Source organism: Herpailurus yagouaroundi, unplaced genomic scaffold (genome assembly GCF_014898765.1).
Source record: "Herpailurus yagouaroundi ecotype Mexico unplaced genomic scaffold, PumYag 166, whole genome shotgun sequence".
Classification (NCBI taxonomy): domain Eukaryota; kingdom Metazoa; phylum Chordata; class Mammalia; order Carnivora; family Felidae; genus Herpailurus; species Herpailurus yagouaroundi.
This window is the reverse complement of record NW_024412407.1, coordinates 36703515-36727813: the sequence shown is the minus strand read 5'-3', so window position 1 is coordinate 36727813 and position 24299 is coordinate 36703515. Positions and strand designations below refer to the sequence as shown.

Sequence of the window (24299 nt, the reverse complement as noted above, 5' to 3'; positions counted from 1 at the left end):
GCCCCTCCTCCAGACAAGCACAGCCACGGGGTCCAAGGCACCACCGGACAACTGTCCTGTGGTTTTGTATGTGAGTCTGTTTTTGTTATTGTTGTTGTTTTCTTCTTTCTTTTTTTAATTACTTTTTTCTTCTTTTTTTTCTTCTTTTTCCCTGCCTTATCTTTCTGCTCTCCTAATTTTTTTCTTCCTCCCATGGATTCAGACTTACAGTTTCTGATTTGATTTTTAGTCGATTCTTATTATGCATATTTTTTCTTTTTCTTTCTTTTTTTTTTTTTTTTTTTTCTCTCTCTCTCTCTCTCTCTTTTTTTCTTTCTTGGTCTGGTTGTTTGTGTAATCAGACCTTTTGCCATATTCTTTTTACACCTTTTCTGTATCTCCTTCTTCTTTATTTTCATCTCTTTCTGGATTAAGCCCTATAAATTATTTGATTCTCTGACTGGTCTCTCTATCCACCCTAATCATTTATCTCTTAGTTTACAATAAGGTTTCTTCCCCCCACCTTGTCCTCCTTTCCAGGGTTGCTTCAATGAAAAATCAAAGCATACCTGGTGGACGGTCCAATACACCACTAGAAGTAGTGAGATACAGCAGCCAAGGCACAACAACGGAGTGCACATAACACACTCCGAAAACATTTCCTGAAGTGCCAGACCCTGGACAGTCCTTTTTAATACAGTAGTACTCGCAAGTGCAGGACACATAACAAGCTATTAAAACATGTAAAGGACAGAAAGCTAGCCAAAATGATGAAAAGGAAGAATTCTTCTCAACAGAAATTCCAAGAAGAAATGACAGCCAGAGAATTGCTCAAAACAGATAGAAACGACATATCTGATCAAGAATGTAGAATAGTACCCATAAGACTAATGGCTGGGCTTCAAAAAAGCATAGAAGACAGCAGAGAATGTACTGCTGCAGAGATCAAGGACCTAAGAAATAGTCACGATGAATTAGGAAATGTTGTAAATGAGATGCAAAATAAACTAGACACAGTGACCGCAAGGATGGAAGAAGCAGAGGAGAGAATAGGTGAAATAGAAGATAAAATTATGGAAAAGGAAGAAGCTGAGAAAAGGTGATAAAGGAAATTAATAGACCACAGGGGAGAATCAGAGACCTAAGTGATTCAATGAAACAAAATAATGTTCATATCATAGGAGTTCCATAAGAGGAAGAAAGGGGCAGAAGGTTTATTTCAGCAAATTATAGCTGAGACATCCCTAATCTGGGGAAGAAACAGGAATCCAAATCCAGGAGGCACAGAGAACTCCCTTCAGAATCAACAAAAACAGATCAACACCATGACATATCATAGTGAAATTGAGAAAATAACAAAGACGAAAAGAGAATTCTGATAAGCAGCTAGGGACAATCAGACCTTAACCTACAAGGGTAGACACATAAGGGTAGTAGCAGACCTGTCCACTGAAACTTGCAGGCCAGAGGGAGTGGTAGGAAATATTCAGTGTGCTGACTAGGAAAAATATGCAGCCAAAAATCCTTTTTCCAGCAAGGCTGTCATTTAGAATAGAAGGAGAGATAAAGGCTTTCCCAGACAAACAAAAACTGAAGGAGTAAACCAGCCCTGCAGGACATCCTGAAGGGGACTCTATGAGTGGAAAGCAGCAAAACCTACAAAGGACCAGAGACAACATCACAAGCACAAAACCTACAGATAACACAATGAAACTAAACCCATCTTTCAATAATCACTCTAAATGTAAATGGACTAAATGCCCCAATCAAAGGACATAGGATATCAGAATGGATAAAAAAACAAGACGCATCTCTATGCTTCCTACGAGACACTCATTTTATACCTGAGGACACCTGCAGATTGAATGTGAGGGGATGGACAACTATCACGCTACAGGATGTCAAAAGAAAGCTAGAGTAGGCATACTTATATCAAACAAACTAGGTTTGAAAACAAAGACTATAACAAGAGATGAAGAAGAGAATTATATCATAATTAAGGGGTCTATCCATCAAAAAGAGCTAACAATTGTAAATGTTTATGCCCTGAACATAATAACCCCCAAATATACGAATCAATTAATCATAAACATAAATGAATGTATAGACAACAATATCATGATTGTAGGGGACTTTAATACTCCATTGACAACAATGGAAAGATCATCTAGGCAGAATATCACTAAGGAAACAATGGCTGTAAATAATACACTGGACCAGATGGACTTAACAGGTATATTCAGATCTTTTCATTGAAAAGAAGCACAATACACATTCTTCTAGAATGCATGTTGAACATTCTCCAAAAAAGATCACATACTGAGTCACAAAACAACCCTCAGCGAATGTAAAAGGACTGAGCCATACCATGCATATTTTCAGATCACAATGCTTTGAAACTTGAAATCAACCACAAGAAAAAATTTGGAAAGCCTCCAAGTACATGGAGGTTAAAGAAGATCCTACTCAATCAAGAGATGAAGAAGGGCATTATATCATAATTAAGGGGTCTAACATGCACCCCCAGGTTTTTACCAGCACTATCAACAATAGCCAAAGTATGGAAAGAGCCCAAATGTCCATCGATGGATGAATGGATAAAGAAGATGTGATATATATGTACAATGGAGTATTACTCGGCAGTCAAAAAGAATGAAATCTTGCCATTTGCAACTACGTGGATGGAACCAGAGGGTATTATGCTAAGTGAAATTAGTCAGTCAGAGAAAGACAAAAATCATATGACTTCACTCATATGAGGACTTTAAGACAAAACAGATGAACATAAGAGAAGGGAAACAAAAATAATATAAAAACAGGGAGGGAGACAAAATAGAGGAGTCTCAGAAATATGAAGAACAAACTGAGGGTTGCTGGAGGGGTTGTGGGAGGGGGGATGGGCTAAATGGGTAAGGGGTATTAAGGAATCTACTCCTGAAATCATTGCTGCACTATATGCTAACTAATTTGGATGTAAAATTTAAAAAATAATAAATAATAAATAATAAAAAATAAAAAAAAAATAATTAAGGGGTCTATCCACCAAGAAGACCTAACAATTATAAACATTTATGTACCAAATGTGAGAGCACCCAAATATATAAATCAATTAATCACATAGAGAAACTCATTGATAGTAATACCATAATAGTGGGAGTCTTCAACACCCACTCACAGCAATGGACAGATCATCTAATCAAAAAATCAGCAAGGAAACAAAGACTTTGAATGACATACTGGACCAGATGGAATTAAGATATATTCAGAACATTTCATCCTAAAGCAGCAGAATATACATTCTTCTCCAGCGCACATGGAATGTTCTCCAGAATAGACCACATACTGGGACACAAATCAGTTCTCAGCAAGTACAAAAAGGTCGAGATCATACCATGCATATTTTCAGACCACAACGCTATGAAACTTGAAATCAACCACAAGAAAAAATTTGGAAAGGTAACAAATACTTGGAACCTAAAGAACATCCCACTAAAGAATGAATGGGCTAACCAAGAAGTTAAAGAGGAAATTAAAAAGTATATGGAAGCCAATGAAAATGATAACACCACAACCCAAAACCTCTGGGATGCAGCAAAGAAGGTCATAAGAGAAAAGTATTTAGTAATCCAGGCCTTCCTAGAAGGAAGATCTCAGATACACAGCCTAACCTTATGCTTAAAGAGCTGGAAACATAACAGCAAATAAAACCCCAAACCAGCAGAAGACAGGAAATAATAAAGATTAGAGCAGAAATTAATGCTATAGAAACCCAAAAAACGTTAGAACAGATCAATGAAACCAGAAGCTGGTTCTTTGAAAGAATTAACAAAATTGATAAACCACTAGCCAGTTTGATCAAAAAGAAAAAGGAACGGACCCAAATAAAGAAAATCAAAAATAAAAGAGGAGAGATCACAACCAACACAACAGAAATAAAAACAATAATAAGAGAATATTATGAACAACTATATGCCAATAAAATGGGTAATCTGGAAGAAATGGACAAATTCCTAGAAACATATATACTACCAAAACTGAAACAGGAAAAAATAGAAAATTTGGACATACCCATAACCAAAAAAGAAATCAAATTAGTAATTAAAAATTTCCCAAAAAACAAGAGTCCAGAGCCAGATGGCTTTCCAAGGGAATTCTACAAACATTTAAGGAAGAGTTAACACCTATTCTCTTGAAACTGTTCCAAAAAATAGAAATGGAAGGAAAACTTCCAAACTCTTTCTATGAAGCCAGCATTACCTTGATTCCAAAACCAGACAGAGACCCCACTAAAAAGGAGAACTATAGACCACTTTCCCTGATGAACATGGATGCAAAAATCCTCAACAAGATATTAGCCAACCGTATCGAACAATACATTAAAAAAATTATCCACCATGACCAAGTGGAATTTATACTTGGGATGCAGGGCTGGTTCAATATCTACAAAACAATTAACGTGATTCATCACATCAATAAAAGAAATGACAAGAACCACATGATCCTCTCAATATATACAGAGAAAACATTTGACAAAATACAGCATTCTTTCTTGATAAAAAACCCCCAAGAAAGTAGGGATAGAAGGATCATACCTCGAGATCATAAAAGCTATATATGAATGACCCAACGCTAATATCATCCTCAATGGGGAAAAACTGAGAGCTTTCCCCCTAAGGTCAGGAACAAGACAGGGATGTCCACTCTCACCACTGTTATTCAACATAGTATTGGAAGTCGTGGCCTCTGCAATCAGACAACACAAAGAAATAAAAGGCATCAAAATTGGCCAGGAGGAGGTCAAACTTTCACTCTTCGCAGATGACACCAACTAATCTTTGACAAAGCAGGAAAGAATAACCAGTGGAGTAAAGACAGTCTCTTCAGCAAGTGGTGCCAGGAAAACTGGACAGCGACATGCAGAAGAATGAACCTGGACCACTTTCTTACACCATACATAAAAACAAACACAAAATGGATGAAAGACCTAAATGTAAGACAGGAAGCCATCAAAATCCTCAAGGATAAAGCAGGCAAAACCTCTCATCATGGCCACAGCAACTTCTTACTCTTACAACAACTTACATTGTCTCTGGAGGCAAGGGAAACAAAAGCAAAAATGAACTACTGGGACCTCATCAAAATAAAAAGCTTCTGCACAGCGAAGGAAATAATCAGTAAAACTAAAAGGCAACCGACAGAATGGGAGAAGATATTTGCAAAGGACATATCAGATAAAGGGTTAGGATCCAAAATCTATAAAGAACTTATCAAACTCAACACCAAAAAAACAAATAGTCCAGTGAAGAAATGGGCAGAAGACAAGAATAGACATTTCTCCAAGGAAGACATCCAGATGGCCAACTGACACATGAAAAAATGCTCAGCATCACTCATCATCAGGGAAATACAAATCAAAACCACAATGAGACACCACCTTACACCTGTCAGAATGGCTAACATTAACAACTCAGGCAACAACAGATGTTGGCGAGGATGCGGAGAAAGAGAATCTCTTTTGCACTGCTGGTGGGAATGCAAACTGGTGCAGCCACTCTGGAAAACAGTATGGAGGTTCCTCACAAAACTAAAAATAGAACTACCCTACGACCCAGCAATTGCACTACTAGGCATTTATCCACAGGATACAGGTGTGTTGTTTTCAAAGGGACACACGCACCCCCATGTTTATAGCAGCACTATCAACAGTAGCCAAAGTATGGAAAGAGCCCAAATGTCCATCAATGGATGAATGGATAGAGAAGATATATATATATATACACACATACATACAATGGAGTATTACTTGGCAATCAAAAAGAATGAAATCTTGCCATTTGCAACTACATGGATGGAACCAGAGGGTATTATGCTAAGCCAAATTAGTCGGAGAAAGACAAATATCATAGGACTTCACTCATGTGAGGACTTTAAGAGACAAAACAGATAAACATAAGGGAAGGGAAACAAAAATAATATAAAAACAGGGAGGGGGACAAAACATAAGAGACTCTTAAATATGGAGAACAAACAGAGGGTTACTGGAGGGGTTGTGGGAGGGGGGATGGGCTAAATGGGTAAGGGGCATTAAGGAATCTACTCTTGAAATCATTGTTGCACTATATGCTAATTTGGATGTAAATTTAAAAAAATAAATTTAAAAAAATAGAAAGAAAGAAAGAAAGAAAGAAAGAAAGAAAGAAAGAAAGAAAGAAAGAAAGAAAAAGAAAGAAAGGAAGGAAGAAAAAAAATATCCTACTAAGGAATGAATTGGTCAATCAGGAAATTAAAGAACTTTAAAAATATATGGAAGCGGGGCGCCTGGGTGGCGCAGTCGGTTAAGCGTCCGACTTCAGCCAGGTCACGATCTCACGGTCCGCGAGTTCGAGCCCCGCGTCGGGCTCTGGCCTGATGGCTCGGAGCCTGGAGCCTGTTTCCGATTCTGTGTCTCCCTCTCTCTCTGCCCCTCCCCCGTTCATGCTCTGTCTCTCTCTGTCCCAAAAATAAATAAACGTTGAAAAAAAAAAATATATATATGGAAGCAAATAAAAATGAAAACATGACAGTCCAAACCCTTTGGCATGCAGCAAAGGCAATCCTAAAAGGAAAATACATCATAAATCAGACCTATCTCAAAAAGTAAGAAAAATCCCAAATACAGAATCTAACCTCACACCTACAGGAACTAGAAACAGAGCAGCAAAGAAACCCCAAAGCCAGCAGAAGAAGAGAAATAATAAGGATTAGAGCAGAAATAAACAATATAGAATACAAAAACAAACAGTAGAACCTATCAATGAATTTAAGAGCTGGTTTTTTTAAAAAATAAACAAAATCAATAAACCCCCAGCCAGACTTCTCAAAAAGAAAAGAAAGAGGAACCTAAATAGATAAAATCACGAATGAAAGAGGAGATTACAACGAATACCACAGAAATACAAACAATTATTAGAGAATACTATGAAAAATTATATGCCAACAGACTGGATAACCTAGAAGAAATGGACAACTTCCTAGACATTCACACGCTACCAAAACTCAAATAGGAAGAAATAGAAAACTTGAACAGACCCACAACCAGTGAAGAAATTGAACTGGTTATCAAAAATCTCCCAACATTTAAGAGTCCTGGGCTAGATGCCTTCCCAGGGGAATTCTACCAAACATTTAAACCAGTCATGGTACCTATTCTTCTCATGCTGTTCCAAAAAAATAGAAACAGAAGGAAAACTTCCAGACTCATTGTATGAAGCCAGCATTACCTTTATACCCAAACCAGTCAAAGACCCCACTAAAAAGGAGAATTACAGGCCAATATCCCTGATGAACATGGATGCAAAAATTCCCAACAAGATACTAGCAAATCAAATTCAACAGTATATTAAAAGAATTATTTACCATGATCAAGTGGGATTCATTCCTGGGCTACAGGGCTACAATATTCACAAATCAATCAATGTGATACATCACATTAATAGAAGAAAGGGTAAGAACCATACGATCCAGCCAATAGATGCAGAGAAAGCATGTGACAAAATACAGCATCCTTTCTTAATAAAAACCCTCAAGAAAGTCAGGATAGAAGGAACATACCTTAACATCATAAAAGCCATATATGATAGGCCCACAGCTGATATCATCCTCAAAGGGGAAAAACTGAGAGCTTTCCCCTTGAGATCAGGAAATGACAGGGATATCCACTCACCACTGTTGTATAACATAGTGTTGGAAGTCCTAACCTCAGCAATCAGACAACAAAACGAAATAAAAGGCATCCATATTGGCAAAGAAGTCACACTTTCATTCTTCACAGACAACATAATACTCTACATGGAAAACCTGAAAGTCTCCACCAAAAAACTGCTAAAACGGATACATGAATTCAACAAAGTTGCAGGATATAAAATTAATGTAGAGATATCGGTTGCATTTTTATTCAACAATAATGAAGCAACAGAGGTATCAGGGAATCGACAATTGCACTAAGAACCATAAGATGCTTAGGAATAAACCTAAACAAAGAGGTAAAAGATCTGTACACTGGAAACTATAGAAAGCTTATGAAAGAAATTGAAAACACAAAGAAATGGAAAAACATTCCATGCTCATGGATTGGAAGAACAAATATTGTTTAAAATGTCCGTACTACCCAAAGCAATCTACACATTCAGTGCAATCCCAATCAAAATTGCATCGGTATTCTTCTCAAAGCTAGAACAAACAATCTTAAAATTTATATGGAACCACAAAAGACCCCAAATAGCCAAAGTAATGTTGGAAAAGAAAACAAAAGCTGGAAGCATCACGATCCTGGACGTTAGCCTCTACTACAAAGCTCTAATAATCAAGACAGTATGGTATTGGCACAAAAACAGACACACAGCCCAATGGAATAGAATAAAGAACCCAGAAGTGGACCCACAAATGTATGACCAACTAATCTTCAACAAACAGAAAAGAGTATCCAATGGAAAAAAGACAGTCTCTTTGGCAAATGGTGCTGGGAGAACTGGACAACAATATGCAGAAGAACAACACTGGACTACTTTCTTACACCATACACAAAAATAAATTCAAAATGGATGAAAGACCTAAACATGAAACAGGAAATCATCAAAATCCTAGAAGAGAAAACAGGCAACAACCTCTTTTGCCTCGGCCGCAGCAACTTCTTACTTGACATGTTCTCCAAAGGAAAAGCAAAAATGAACTACTGGACCTCATCATAATAAAAAGCTTTTGCCCTGTAAAGGAAACAATCAACAAAACTAAAAGGTAACTGACAGAATGGGTGAAGATATTTGCAAAAGACATATCAGATAAAGGGTTAGTATCCAGGGGCGCCTGGGTGGCTCAGTCAGTTGAGCGTCGGACTTCGGCTCGGGTCATGATCTCCCAGTTCACGAGTTCAAGCCCCGCGTCTGGTTCTGTGTTGACAGCTCAGAGCCTGGAGCCTGCTTCTGATTCTGTGTCTCCCTCTCTCTCTGCCTCTCCCCTGCTTGTGCTCTCTGTCTCAAAAATAAAGATAAACATTAAAAAAAGTTGTTTTTAAAAAGGGTTAGTATCCAAAATCTATAAAGAACTTACTAAACTCAACACCCAAAAAACAAATAATCCAGTGAAGAAATGGGCAGAAGACATGAACAGACATTTTTTCCAAAGAGGACCTCCAAATGGCTAACAGACACATGAAAAGATGCTCAACTTTGCTCATCATCAGGGAAATACAAATCAAAACCACAGTGAGATACCACCTGACACCGGTCAGAGTGGCTAAAATGAACAACTCAGGAAACAACAGATGCTGGTGAGGATGTGGAGAAAGGGGAACCCTCTTGTCCTGTTGGCGGGAATGCAAACTGGTGCAGGCACTCTGGAAATCAGCGTGGAGGTTCCTCCAAAAATTAAAATGTGAATTACCCTATGACCCAGCAATAGCACTACTAGGAATTTATCCAAAGGATTAGGGAATGCTGATTTATAGGGGCACATGTACCCCAATGTTTATAGCAATGGTATCAACAATAGCCAAATTATGGAAAGAGCCCAAATGTCCATCAAATGATGAATGGATAAAGATATGGTATACACACACACAAACACACACACACACACATACACACACACAATGGAATACTATTCAGCAATGAAAAAGAATGAAATCTTGCCATTCGCAACAACACGGATGGAACTGTAAAATATTATGCTAAGTGAAAGAAGCCAGTCCATGAAAGACAGATATCATGTTTTCACTTATATGTGGAAGTTGAGAAATGAAAAAATATAGATAGATAGATAGATAGATAGATAGATAGATAGATAGATAAATAGATACAAACAGAAAGGGAGGGAAACCATAAGAGACGTTTAATTACAGAGAAAAAACTGAGGGTGGAAGGGAGTGGGAGAACAGGGGGATGGATAAAATGGGTGATGGGCATTGAGGAGGGCACTCATTGGGATGAGCACTGGGTGTTTTATGTAAGTGATGAATCATGGGAATCTACTCCCGAAGCCAAGAGCACACTGTATGCACTGTATGTTAGCTAACTTGACAATAATAAATAAATAAATAAATAAACAAACAAACAAACAAATAAATAAATAAATTTTAACCAAAACTAAATAGCACTAAAAAAAAGTTATTTATTGACACAAATGATACTAGTTATTCCATTCTTAAGTCAAAAATCAACAGGACAGGATTTATAAGCCTTACTTCAGTAAAAAAAAAAAAAAAAAAAAAATTATAGACTCTAGATTTGACATATGGGTGTTCATTTTACAATTTTTTTAACATTTTCTATGCTTGAAATTTTTCGTAATAAAATTTAAAAAATGTTTTTAATTAAATAGGACTATAAATTCAGTTATTCTAGCCACATCTCAGGTACTAGTTGCTACACATAGTAGCTGGTGGTTACCTTGCTGAACTACAGATAGAGGACATCTCCATTATCTCAAATAAGTTTACTGGCCAGAACCTCTCTAGATAATGTAGCTCAGGAGTATTGCACACATCCTTCCCAATAAGGTCATCCTCACTGTCCCGGGCAAGTGAATCGTCACTACAAGGACTGCCCCCTTTAAAAAGTGGGGGTTCAGATGGAGAAAGAATACCAGGGGCAGGCTTACTAAGAGAAATAATGAAAGACCAAGTCTATCAGAAAGACGCTGAAGGGAACTGAAAATCACGAGTGGAAACTATGGTCGTTAGAAATTAGGGGCGCCTGGGTGGCGCAGTCGGTTAAGCGTCCGACTTCAGCCAGGTCACGATCTCGCGGTCCGTGAGTTCGAGCCCCGCGTCGGGCTCTGGGCTGATGGCTCGGAGCCTGGAGCCTGTTTCAAATTCTGTGTCTCCCTCTCTCTCTGCCCCTCCCCCGTTCATGCTCTGTCTCTCTCTGTCCCAAAAATAAATAAATGTTGAAAAAAAAAATTAAAAAAAAAAAAAAGAAATTAAAATACACACACACATGTGCGTATAAAAGCCTAAATTTTTAATAATTTGTCATGCTGAGAACTCATTTAGTTCCTACAGAAACACAAATATATCGTGAAATATCTTATTTACAAAATTTACTGTGAAAATAAGGAATAAGGGCAGAATAAAAGATGTGTTTAACTTGGGGTGCTGACTTTACTCTTGTAACCCTTTAGGCATTATTGATTGTACCAAAAATATTTAAATTTTAATAATTCCTGGGGGGTTGGTGATAAATGTAAAAAATCCAGAACCTTCTGTAAACAACTTCTATAGGCACCAAAAAATTAAGTCCCATTAGGTATGGAAGTAATAAAGGTAACACGTAATTGCCTTTAATGGATGAAACTCTGACTGCATGAAAGAACTTCTGCCATAGGATGTCCAACCATAACAATTCTTTATGATCTTAAAGTGAATAAAAAGACGTACCCTTCTGGAAAAAAGAACAAAAACAAAACAAACAAACAAAAAAAAAAACCACTCTCCATGCAGGCTTTGATATGTTTTATTGGAGCAAAATCTCAACAAAAAGTTGCTTTCGTTTACAGAATTTAATATGTGTGAGGACTATCTAAACCACTTGGACCCAAGTGAGAAGAACCATTAAGCCTGTTTATGTATTTTCTTATTTTCAGTGGGCATACAAAACAAGAGTTTCACATTTATAAAAACCCCAATATTGTAAGTGACAAACCCATCCCTTAATTAAATATAAAAACAGCTTTTAAAAAAACATACAACTTAGATTGGTTTAATCTTGAAATGTAATCCAATAAGACTAAAAACTAAACATTTCAGGTCCTGTACCAAGTAGTAAAATACTCGAAGGCCTTCAGGATCCCTAAAATTTAAAAAGGTAAAAGTTACTTTTTTGTTCCTAAAATGAAACATATAATTTTGTAAGTTAATTCCTAAAACAAACTAAAAAACAAAACAAAACAAAGGAATCCAGGAGAAAGGAAGGATTTGCTGCAACTAAAATGAACATACTGAATAATTTTCATTTCCTTTATCTTTTCTACAAAAAATATAAATTTTATTCACCAGTATTCATTTCATACTCAAGTATTTATTTTCTTATCAAAGTAAGAACTATACATAGCAAAAATGTATAAAGCAGATATAATTATAAAGATAGAAAAAATAATACTCATAATACTATAAAATGTCACTCCTTACAGAAAAACTATGAATATTTTGGCATTTCTCTATTTTCATAACTAAAAGCATTCCCTGGCCCTTTGATTAAAAAAAATTTTTTAATGTTTATTTTTGAGAAAGAGAGAGAGAGAGAAGCAGAATGCGAGTGAGGGAGTGGCAGAGAGAGGGAGACACAGAATCTGAAGCAGGCTCCAGGTTCTGAGCTGTCAGCACAGGGCCCAACTTGGGGCCTCAATTCATGAGCCGGGAGATCATGACCTGAGCCAAAGTCAGATGCTTAACCGAATAAGCCACCCAGGGACCCCTGTTCCTTGTACCCTTTTTAACGTTGTTTTCCATTACATGAAAAATAATTTGCAAATGATTTCTAATTAACAATTCTCTTTTTGTTAAACAGTTGGATTTTTCCCCAATTATAAGACTCCAATGACCATTTTTATGACTAATAAAGCATTTTCATTATTTGACAGTATTTCCCTAAAATAGATGCTCAGAAATGGAATTACTAAGTCAAAGATGAATTTAAAATGCTAGCACCTTTTGATGCACAATTATCAAACTGCTTTCCAAAAAACACTGTACCAATTTAAAATCCCACTTAGGATATGAACGCCAGCCACATCCTCACCACTGTGGGGAAATAAATGTGATAGTTTAAAAGTATCTGGTCGGTCTTTATTGTATCTAATAGTTACTATACATTCATTCCTTTCTCCTTTCCTCTAACATATATTTACCAAGCACCTATCCTGTGCCAGGCACTGTGTTAACTTTGGAGAAAGAGCAAGGTTCTCATGGAGTTTATATTCAAGCCAGAAAAGCAAATAAATAAGTTATTACAATTTAGGGTGATAGGACAAAATACTAAGAAAACATTTTGAGGGGTAAAGAGAGAAAAGTAACTCCAAGTAGAGAAATTTTTCAGACAAAAACAACAGTATGTCCTACAAAGGCCCAGAGGAAACAAAGTTGGAAAGACAGAGGAAGCTAAAACCATCCTTAAGTTATAATGACTTTTTTCAAATTCTTTCAAATATTAAATTCAAAGATGAGGATGATGTGATAATGGATGATATAATCCAATAAGGATTTTTTAAACTCTGTAAAAAGATACCCAGATTTTTACCAAAAATAGCTATTACAACGTGGTCATTATTGTACACAGTTGTCAGATTAACATTCTTTTGATAATCACAAAAATACGCTGCTAACCACTTTGATAGCAAGCCTTTAATGACATAAAAGTTAGAATTACATCTGCATAATAAACTGATAGGATGCCACCAAAATAATCTTAGAAAACTGGCTACTGTTCTAAAATGAGCCTCTCTAATTAATTACGTCAATTTAGTCAAAATACTTTAACATACTCACTTTGACTGATTTACATCAATAAGAGAACCTATTTTTGATGTGGTAAAAGAAATGTGTTCATCTCCAATTACAATTTCAAGTTCCTGAAAAAAACAAAATAGATTCATGTAGTTAATATAAAACTCCATCTCAGAAGCGTCTGTATTCTTGTTACCTAGAGGTCCCAATTGTAGCTGCGAGTTTTCTAGCAGTCATAGAAGAGAAAAAAAAAAAAAAGAAAAGAAAAAGGGAAAGGAACTTGACCTGTTAGACATAAACTATGTCTGTAAAATAAAAACCTCATCGAATGCTCAGGAGTCCCCAATATTAGGATCAACCAAGAACTGCTTTCCAGAGATCTCATAAAGAAAACTCTATAAATATGAATGACACATGAACATTTCTTATGTCCGTAAAAACTAAAGAAATAACTTTGAAGCACAATGTTGTAAAAATAATAATATGGGTAAAAACCTATTTTTAATAAATAAATATAAGCACACTTAACCATTCTACCAGAAATGCAGAGTATTAACAGCACCACTTTGGGATCTACTGTGTATGAGGCCCTGCTGCTAGGGACTTTAAAACATACTCTGTAATCCCTAAAATACCCTTATCAGGGTATTTGACAAATGCAAAACACAAGATTCATAAAGCATAGGGAAAAACATCAACATTTACAACCACTAATAAGTGATAGTACTCATATTTGAATCCTGGGCTGTTAACACTGAAAGACTCACACTTGTTTGACTTCACAAAATATTTAAAATTAAGCACTACTAAAACAAATACAACATACTGTAGACATTCTCAGTGTGCCATAATTACTGGATAAGTTTTTCTCTATATTTTATCTGCAAATCTAAAACCAATGATTAAGAGGCTATGTCTGTAGTGATTTATCAGGTTAAATAACAAATGCCATTAAAGACAATCTCAGCTATATGTCTGATCAAAAGACCTAATTACACACAGTTTATGGCACACACAATATGGAGAATTACCTAAGGCTCTCAAACAATCATAAAATCTTTGATTCAAAGATCCAATGGATGATCTCTGGAACGTGCTTAACCCTCCCCACTAACCAAAACATAAACACATCATCGAGTGGGTACATAAAATGCTGGGTTCTCCCAGAGTCTAAAAGAGATAAAAGGTTTACTGCCGTTGTCTGTTTTTTAGTACAAATGTACCCATTGCATAAAGCAAACTGAGATTTAAATTTATTTTTTAAAAGTGTTTCAATGCATAAAATAAATACTGTTAACTATTACCTTTGCTTTCCTAAATAATGTTTCTTTAAACAGAAGAGCTAAGTGACTGCTATAGAATGTCAGCATCTATTCGATTTCTCCACATTTTCTTCTAGAAGAAAGTAATATAAAGTCAAAGAAGGTGACATAAAGTATAATTCTTAGGAACATAAAAAAGTGAAATTAAGTGTTTCTTCCTCCAGGAATTGTATCTCATGTCTTCAAGAGTTGAAAAGACCCAATCAAACTATCTTTTTACAGAGTGAAATGAAACCTTCAAAGTTCTTCACAAGCCCTCTGAGAAACATTAATTACTCTAAAGGGAATATGAGGGGGCGCCTGGGTGGCCAGTCAGTTAAGCGTCCGACTTCAGCCAGGTCACGATCTCGCGGTCCGTGAGTTCGAGCCCCGCGTCGGGCTCTGGGCTGATGGCTCAGAGCCTGGAGCCTGTTTCCGATTCTGTGTCTCCCTCTCTCTCTGCCCCTCCCCCGTTCATGCTCTGTCTCTCTCTGTCCCAAAAATAAATAAACGTTGAAAAAAAAAAATTTAAAGGGAATATGAGGCAAAAGCAGTGGTCAGTTCGAACAAAGACACCAATCAAATCCCTCTCCTGGGCATAAGGATGCAAACAAGGGTTCTCAAAGTTATAAAAATGAAGAAAGTAAATTTTACAGTCAATAAGAATCCTGTCTTGAATTTAACAAACACTGTACTTATTCCTAATAGAAGTAATACACAATAGAAATTATTCATAATAGCGTGAAAACATCATAGCTTTAACTGGGGAGGCTAGAGAGAGGACTGGTCAGAAAGAGGTCTAAATCTTGAGCTACACATTGACTCCTTTACTACTCAGAGGTAGCACAGGAAATGAGCCTAAGTGAAACAAAATTAAACAGGATTTACTGGGTGCCTACTAAATGGAAAACCAAAGAACCAATGGTCTATTCTAAATAAATAAGGAGAAACGTAACAATGAATTACATTACCAACTTTTAAGACGTATGCATTTAAAGAACCACTAAACACCAACCTGTCGGCCAACTCTGTCAGGGGGAGGCCACAAAGCATCATCTTCTTTTGTAATTTCACTGTCGTCAATGATTCTCTTCAGTTCTTCCATTACACTCTTGTGTACGTAAGCCTGAAAATAAGTTCCAGTAAAAATTTCATGTCTATTTCTTCCCCCAACTCAGAACGAAATAATCATACAATGTTACAGACACTAAATATTCAAAGGGAGTATCAGGGAAGAATCGAATGCTGATTCCAAAATTACAAGGTGAGAGAGAATCACTCATCCATAGGATGCTTCTTCATTCTCTTGCCCTTTCCTTGAATATACATTTGTCTCCAAATTAAAAAAAAAAAAAAAAAAAAAAGGTAATTTACACTAGCCTCCTTTTAAAACCCTGGATTCTGACTTCATAACATGGACTCAATTACCTGAGTGGTTAATGGTGATAAGGGAAAATCTATAAGGTGAACAGAGGCAAATGCAAGTAGACATCACAGCTACTGTTCTGAACTTTTTCTTATCCCTAACTTTTGAGCCTCTTATTTAAATTCACACTGTGTTTAGCACCTGGGTAGCTCAGGTCATGAACTCAGGAGTTCATGAGTTTGAACCCCACATCAGGTTCTCTGCTGCTAGGGCAGAGCCCACTTTGGATCCTCCTTCTCCCCCTCTCTCTCTGCTCCTCCTCTGCTTGGTTTCTTTCTCTCTCTCACTCTCTCTCTCTCTCCAATAAATGAATAAAAACTTAAAAAAAAATAAAATGCATACTGTGTTTAAATATTGACTATCAATTAGTTTTAAATAGTGAATGTGACACAAAGACAAAATGAACTAAATCATATGTTCAAAGATGGGTCTACAATTTAATATATTCAGATTGCTTCTTTTGATGTTACACATGCTACAGTTATATCTAATTTAAATAGAATCCCTTTTCAATCTATAAAGTGGCTTCTTTATAGTAATATAGCCTTAGATGTAGTTTTGTAAATTCAAAAAAGATCTGAAGAAAATGGTCTAAATGTAAAAAATCAGACATTCAAAAAGAACTTACCTCCTTTCTGATCATGACATCATTTTTGTAATTGCTGTTGTTGGCATATCTAAGCTTTCCTGTGGGGAGTGGAAAAAAATTCAATCTATAACAGCAAAAACTGCTAAAAAAAAAATAAAGAAAGAAAGAAATGACACTGTAAGCAATTTTGAAGGTAAAGACCATTTTATACTACCATTTTTTTTATTAATAGTTTCTGCCTTTTTAGCATAAGATCAATGCTAGATCTGTATTTGCTGGTAAAAAAAAAAGTTAGCTAAAGCTGAAGCTAGTCATTTTCAAATACTCCATACCTTCAACAGAATTTTTAAGTATTCAACATAATTTTTAAATATTTCATGCCTTTGGGGCACCTGGGAGGCTCTGTCAGTTAAGCGTCCGACTTCAGCTCAGGTCATGATCTCATGGTTCATGAGTTCGAGCCCCGCGTCGGGCTCTGTGCTGACAGCTTGGAGCCAGGAGCCTGCTTCAGATTCTGAGTCTCCCTCTCTCTCTGCCCCGACCCCACTCATGCTCTGTCTCTCTCTCTCTCTCTTAAAAATAAATAAACGTTAAAAAAATTTTTTTCAATAAATAAATAAATATTTCATGCCTTCAATATAATTGGAGGGCTTTTTTTTAAGTTTATTTATTTATTGGGGGCGGGGGAGCACAAGCTGGGGAGGGGCCGAGAGAGAGAATCCCAAACTGATAGCACAGAGCCCAATGTGGACTCAGTCCCACGAACCACGAGATCATGACCTGAGCCCAGATCAAGGGTCCGACACTTAACCAACTGAGGCACCCAAGCGCCCTTTAGGAGAGTTACTTTTAAGGCTCATTTGCTTAAGCCATTATCATGAACTAGACAGGGAATCTGAAAAAGGAACTAACATTTCTTTTAAAGCCTATGTTTTATGTCTTCATTGGTCCTAAGTGATTTACCCACAGCATTTAATCTAATCGGTGCTTCATCTATTCATGGTTGAGAAAACAGAGTTCAGTTACTTGCCCAGGGACACAAAGATTCGGATCTGGATCCACCTTCTTCCAATACTCACACTTTCCCTACTACTCCAAAATGTTCTCTACACAATATGGCAATGCTAATATTTTAGCACTGTCACTAGGATGCATATGCTATGTAATGCTTCTAGATAAAAAGTAGGCCAGTTTGTTAGCTGACCTATAGTTAATTTTAATCCATCGTTGACTTTTGTACTCCCTGATGCATGCTTCTCCTTATGGCTGTAGTCAGTTGCTCAGGGACAGATGTAATATGGTCCTGGTCTCTGATGTTACCCTAATGAGGTGATCCCCTCACTACTGAAGGAAGTATGTGGAATGGTATGAGGGCAGATTACTGGATGAGAACCACCGTCCTGGCATGAAATTTCCCTGATAATATCAGACTGCTTAATTTACGTGACTGGCTAAACAGGATATAGGCAAGCTGAAAGCTGTTCACAGGCAAAGACACTAAGAAGATTATCACCTAAAAAAAGAATAGATGGAACATTCAGGTAAATTTGGCTCCTTAGCTAAACTGAGAAGAGACATGGGGAGAACAAGGGAGAATAAAGTGATTGCAGTTTCTAAATTGCATGGCTGTAGTTACCTTGAGTTCTTCCTTCAACGTCTGATTCTCTTCCTCTTTCCTAATATACGAGGCTTCTCTACTTTTTCTTTTTTTTTTTTTTAAAGTGGGCTCCACGCCCAGCGTAAAGCCCAACAAGGGGTTTAAACTCACATGACCCTGAGATCAAGACCTAAGCTGTGATCAAGAGTCAAACACTTAACGGACCCACCCGCCCCTTCTCGACTCTTTCACTCCCACAGAACTTTGCCCAAAACATATGGCACCACTCAATATCCACGCTGTTTTATGGCTAGTTTCATGTCTGTGTCGCCCACCAAGACATAACTCCTTCATGGAAATTAGTCTTATTCATTACTGTATCCTCAATTTTTGTATTTACTTGTTGCCCAGCACATAACACGCATTCAAAGAAGGAAAAGCCTAGGCGTGTGGACTGCCCAGGTTGCCAGGAGAGTTCAGTATACAGTAACACTTCTCTTTAGAGAGAATCGGGGCTGTCAAAAGATAGACTATGTTGCAGCTACACAGCAGCAGACCGTTCACCCTTTGCTCATGCTGTTTTCAGCAGTCTGAATGGTTTTCTCCCTCACAGGCCCAGAACATCCTATTCTCATTTAAAGACTCATTTGAGGGGCGCCTGGGTGGCGCAGTCGGTTAAGCGTCCGACTTCAGCCAGGTCACGATCTCGCGGTCCGGGAGTTCGAGCCCCGCGTCGGGCTCTGGGCTGATGGCTCAGAGCCTGGAGCCTGTTTCCGATTCTGTGTCTCCCTCTCTCTCTGCCCCTCCCCCGTTCATGCTCTGTCTCTCTCTGTCCCAAAAATAAATAAACGTTGAAAAAAAAATTAAAAAATAAATAAAAAATAAAGACTCATTTGGGGCTCCTGGGTGGCTCCATCGGTTAAGCTTCCGACTTCGGCTCAGGTCATGATCTCTCAGTTTGTGGGTTCGAGACCCGCATGGGGCTCTGTGCTGACAGCTCACAGCCTGGAGCCTGCTTCGGATTCTGTGTCTCCCTCTCTGCCCCTCCCCTACTCGTCCCCTGTCTTTCTCTCGTTGTCTCTCTCAAAAATAAATAAATGTTAAAAAAAAAAAAAAAAACTCATCTTGAAAGAGGGCTTCGGCTGCCTCCATTGTGATCTCAAACTTTTTAGTTAGATTCCTCCTTCCAGCTTGTCTCTCGGCTCCTGCAGAAGACCCTAAGGGCAAAGTATCTCCTAACAGGAACCAAAACTACCCCCTCAAGCAACAAGGACTGCCCCGAGCCATCAAGACCTCACCTGGGATTGAAATCCAAGACAATGATCAATTTAAAATTCAAGGTCCACAGGAACAGAACCCACCCACCTTTGCCCCACGTTTTCCTTACATAAACCTGGAAGTATTTTTGGCATTTTAGAGACGTCTTTGAGAAGCTAGTCCGCTGTCTTCCGGTGCTGGCCTCTCTGAAATAAACTTTCTTGTTTCACCATCAGTAGATTCTCTACCTTTGGATTTGTCAACGAGCCTCCGATTTGGTCTGTTTGGGAACCCGGGAGACAAGTGCTCCTGTAGCCCTGCGCACCAGCTGCAATTTCAACTGTTACCTTCTCTAGGAAGCTTTCCTTGACGCCTCCTACACGTAGCCCTCACCATCCCCCTTTTGTATTCTTAACGCATCCTATAGCAAACAACTGTATTTAAGCACCCTAAACACATCATTACATTCATTTTTCTACACTGAAGAGCTCCCCTCTTCTGAGCAGGTCCTTTTCCTACACACGTGGCTTGAGAGGCAGGGCCTGAATGAATACAATGGTTGAATGGGGAGTCCGAAAATTAACTGGTCACCGGAAGACCTTCAGCATCCCTTGGACCCCGGCACGATGGGATGTTCTTCAAAATGTTCGGGTATGACGTCAAGTACACGAGATGCCTTTTCAGGTCCCTTCCGGTGCGCTGGATGCAGGATTCTGCTTACCCCCAAGTTTTCAGTATCTGGCAGGGTTCGATTTTTCTGAATTAATTTACACCGATCAATTTTCTTTTCTTCACGGAACCAATGTACGCCTCGGATAGACTTTCGTTCGTGTGTATTTCGGCTCTAGTGGCCCCAGCCCCCACCGCAGGTTCGCCAGCCCACCGCGGACGGCTCAGCCCACCCCGCCCCCTCCGCGTCCTCTGCGCTCCGCTTCCCCCAGCCGCGCAGCGCGCTCGGCTGCGGCGCCGCTCCCCTGCTCACCGTCTGGCCGAAACTCGAACTCTAGGAACTCGTGTCCAAACTTGCCCTTGTGCCCTACGTAGTAGCGCAGGTAGAAATCGCTGGCCATAGCCATTTTCGTCCCCCTGAAGCCCGCCCGCGGCCTGGCCGACGTGCCGCCCGGCGCCTGGTAGTGACGTCATCGCCCAGGGTAAAAGCGTCGCGGCGGGCGTGCCTTTCTGGTCCCCGGTGACCGGAGGAAAGCGGGAAGGCGGGTTCTCCCGGGAGAGACTCTGAGGCGCTGGGGAGACCTGAACTTGGTTTCGCAAGGTTGGAAGAACATTTTTTTTTTTTTTTTTTTTGCAAAATTAAGTAGATCGTGTACTACAAGCAAAACACAGAAGTGTGAAAATGTCATAGTATTTTTTTATGGGCTGAGAATTCAGGTGTGCAAGTCGCTTTTACTTTTCGGGTCTCTGATTCTCGCGGCACCCTGCCCTCAGGAGGGGGGTGTGGCATGAATTCGCCTTTCACTGGTGGAGTGAGGAAAGATAAAGCCAGAATCCGAATGGTTGACCTGGACTACAACCCTTTCCTGCAGTTAGATTCCTAACCGGAGATTTCCCCCTTTGCACCACGGTTCCTAGCTAGCTGACAGCTAGAAGCCTATCAAACAAGAGGTATGAAATTTGAAAGACACACTGAAACTAAAGATCCCTGAAGTCACGGTATAAAAGAGTTCCTTTTAATACTAAAACGTATACCATCCAGCAAGGGTTAATCTTTAGTAGCCTGTGGAGTTTTGGCAATTTGACTGAAGATCAAATGGTTTAGCCCACGTTTCTTACCAGAAAAAAATTACATTGGGGAGGGGAAAGAATGCTCCAGTGTGGAATGGGTTTTGAAGGAGGTGGAAAGACAAGGGGAACGTTTACGGAGTCTACTTTTCAAATATTATTGATCACCCTGTTTTTACCAACCGAGTGATTCTGCTGGGTGACCTTTAACCCTCAGCAGTATTTAAAATAAAGAGTGGCAGTCAGAAGACCTGCGATTCATTCCCATCACTTATGCTCTACTAACCTTGGTGGCTTAGTCACTGTCCACACCTGTTTGTTCACCAACTGAATGAATATCCTATGATCAACTTTGTCAATCTTTGTTGAGAAGATCAAATGAGATAATACATATATAATAAGCTTTAAAATTTATAAAAACAAGGGTGCCTGCGTGGCTCGGTGGGTTAAGCATCGGACTTCGGCTCAGGTCATGATCTCACGGTTCATGAGTTCGAGCCCCACGTCGGGCTCTGTGCTGACAGCTCAGAGCCTGGAGCCTGTTTCAGATTCTGTGTCTCCCTTTCTGTCTGTCCCTCACCCACTTGTCTTCTCTCTCTCTCTCTCTCTCTCTCTCTCAAAAATAAATAAACAATAACTTTTTTTAATTTATAAAAACATACAGGCATTTCTTATGTGCCAGAAATGGACAGACACTGGTAATAATGATAGAGCCCTTTACAAGTTTAGTCTAGAAAAGAAAGCAAACATGTAGTCACGTATTAGCACAAGGAAGCAAATATTACAAGAATATTTTTAGCTCTTTTGAGGAAGATACAGTCACAGCTACAAAGGAGTTTTGGACTTGCCCGCTCCTGTTCCCAGCTCACTGCTGTTAGCTCTCTCCAAGGAACCAGTCATGAAGAAGCCACACCACAGCCATGGCTTTTAAAGACACCATAAAGACACCGGTGGAACCAGAGGTGGCAATTCACTGAATTAGAATTATTATAACCAGATGCAACTTAAAATCTTTGGAGAAGGTATATGCTGACTTGATCAGAGATGCAAAGGGAAAGAATCTCAAAGTGAAAGGACCAGTTCAGATGCCTGCTAGATTCACCACAAGAAAAACTCCTTGTGGTGAAGGTTCTAAGACTCAGGATCATCTTCAGATGAGGATCTACAAGTGACTCATTGATTTGCACAGTCCTTTTGAGATTGTTAAACAAGATTACTTCCAAGAGTATTGAGCCAAGAGTTGAGGGTGAACTCACCACTGCAGATGCTTAAATCAATTTTTTTAATAACTTGATTATCAGTTGTAAAAAAAAAAAAGAAAGAAAGAAAGCAAATTTTTAAATGCTGGTAATACAGCAGAAGAAGCAAGCCACTTTATTGGGGAATAGGGGAAATTGAAGAAAGGGAAGTATCAAGGAAGGCTGTGTAGATATACGATCTGAATTGGACCTTGTTGGGTAAGTTCAGTGTATGGTCAAAGGGAGGGAAAGCATTCAGGGCAGAAAATAGCCTGAACAAAGGCACAGTGGTATGAAAGTGCGTGATTCTGGAAAGCCAAACACTTCACTATAGTTAGAACATAAAGTTCAGAGGCGCCTGGGTGGCTCAGCCGGTTAAGCGTCCGACTTCAGCTCAGGTCACGATCCCGCGGTCCGTGAGTTCGAGCCCCGCGTCGGGCTCTGGGCTGATGGCTCAGAGCCTGGAGCCTGCTTCCGATTCTGTGTCTCCCTCTCTCTCTGCCCCTCCCCCGTTCATGCTCTGTCTCTGTCTCAAAAATAAATAAACGTTAAAAAAAATTATAAAAAAAAAAATTAAAAAAAAAAAAAGAACATAAAGTTCATACAAGTGGAATGACTAGAAAGGCAGACTGGGCCAGATTATGTTGAGTCTATATTAACACTTATATAACTGTCAATGTAGAAATCTATATTAACCATTGTATAAATGATATAGATATCATTTATCTATCTATATCTATCTTTTAATATAGAAAAGTTATTCAGTTCCTATTATTTGCTGCCATTATGGAAAATATACAAGAGACATAAAGCACTATCCCTTAACACTAAGGTAACTAACTGTTTTGGTTTGCCCAGGACTAAGGAGTTTCCTGCGATGTGGGACTTTTCAGTTGTAAAGCCTGCAAAGACCCAGGCAAACCAAGATCAGTTGGTCACTGTACTTACTACAAGAATAACCCATAGAAATCTGACCACGTATTCCATAGTATCTCTGAAAATATAGGCAATAATCCATTTGGGTTGTTTGTTTGTTTGTTGTGCCGGGAGCCTCATTCAATATATTTAGATTCCCCAGTACATATCCATCAGATTTTTGGCTCACATGCCAATGTTCATCTTCATGCTTACGTAAGAGAGCTACCGGTTCCAGAACTATGACTATGCCAATAGTGCATGTGGAATGCGGTAGTAAGATCTTTATCTGTAGGCCAATTACTGTTTTTAATCCCCTAAAAAGATTTCTGCGCTAAAGACTAATCCTTTCTAACCCCTGTCGGTTTTTAAGGTGAAATGTGAAAATAAATTCACTTAATCCTTTATATATGAAAAAGTAATCTCTTGTGTCATTCTCTCTTGTATCATGATAAGCATTGCAAAGTGGTCTTCTTGGATGGTATACGATGCAGATGTGGAAATGTTCTGAATGGCTTGTGAGCACTTGAAATGTGGCTAGTGAGAATAGGGAGTGATTTTTTTTTCTTTTTAAAGATTTCATGGGTATGAATTTAAAATAATACTGAAATAGCCACATGTGTCTATTGGCTACCATGTTGGACAGTGAAGTGATATAAGAACCATTTCATACACTTTTAGTTGGGCTGGAAATAGTGAAAATATTTTTCAAACATTGATAAATCTGAATCCCAGTTGCTGTAGGCTTCAAATTAGAGCATACTTACTAGTATCACCACAGTTCAT

General features: G+C 38.5%; 1 protein-coding gene and 1 pseudogene across 4 annotated transcripts; one reads left to right on the top strand and one right to left on the bottom strand.

Moving 5' to 3' along the window:
- Window positions 1–11447: 11447 nt before the first annotated feature.
- MAGOHB (mago homolog B, exon junction complex subunit) lies at window positions 11448–20781 on the bottom strand. Of its 4 annotated transcripts, none has more exons than XM_040488925.1 (5): window positions 20606–20776; window positions 16809–16911; window positions 15770–15880; window positions 13496–13578; window positions 11448–11801 (listed from the first exon to the last, which is right to left on the bottom strand). In XM_040488925.1, the coding sequence occupies exons 1-5, from the start codon at window positions 20764–20766 to the stop codon at window positions 11702–11704; spliced, it is 558 nt and encodes a 185-aa protein (XP_040344859.1). In that variant the 5' UTR covers window positions 20767–20776; the 3' UTR covers window positions 11448–11701. The 4 variants fall into 4 exon arrangements, with proteins under 4 accessions (XP_040344859.1, XP_040344860.1, XP_040344862.1 ...); XM_040488926.1 differs by having other exon boundaries at window positions 16809–16867; window positions 20606–20774; XM_040488928.1 differs by lacking the exon at window positions 20606–20776 and adding an exon at window positions 19754–20485 and having other exon boundaries at window positions 16809–16867.
- Window positions 20782–22030: 1249 nt separating this feature from the next.
- Window positions 22031–22728, top strand: LOC121039095 (40S ribosomal protein S20-like; annotated as a pseudogene).
- Window positions 22729–24299: the final 1571 nt, after the last annotated feature.

Bases quoted from the DNA above. Each gene is read 5' to 3' on its own strand.
- MAGOHB (XM_040488925.1), bottom strand. From the start codon at position 20,766: ATGACGTCACTACCAGGCGCCGGGCGGCACGTCGGCCAGGCCGCGGGC. The intron at 16,912-20,605 runs GTGAGCAGGGGA...TTTTTTTTTTAG, and splicing joins GTTCGAGTTTCGGCCAGACG to CAGTTTTTGCTGTTATAGAT. The intron at 15,881-16,808 runs GTAAGTTCTTTT...ACTTATTTTCAG, and splicing joins ATGTCATGATCAGAAAGGAG to GCTTACGTACACAAGAGTGT.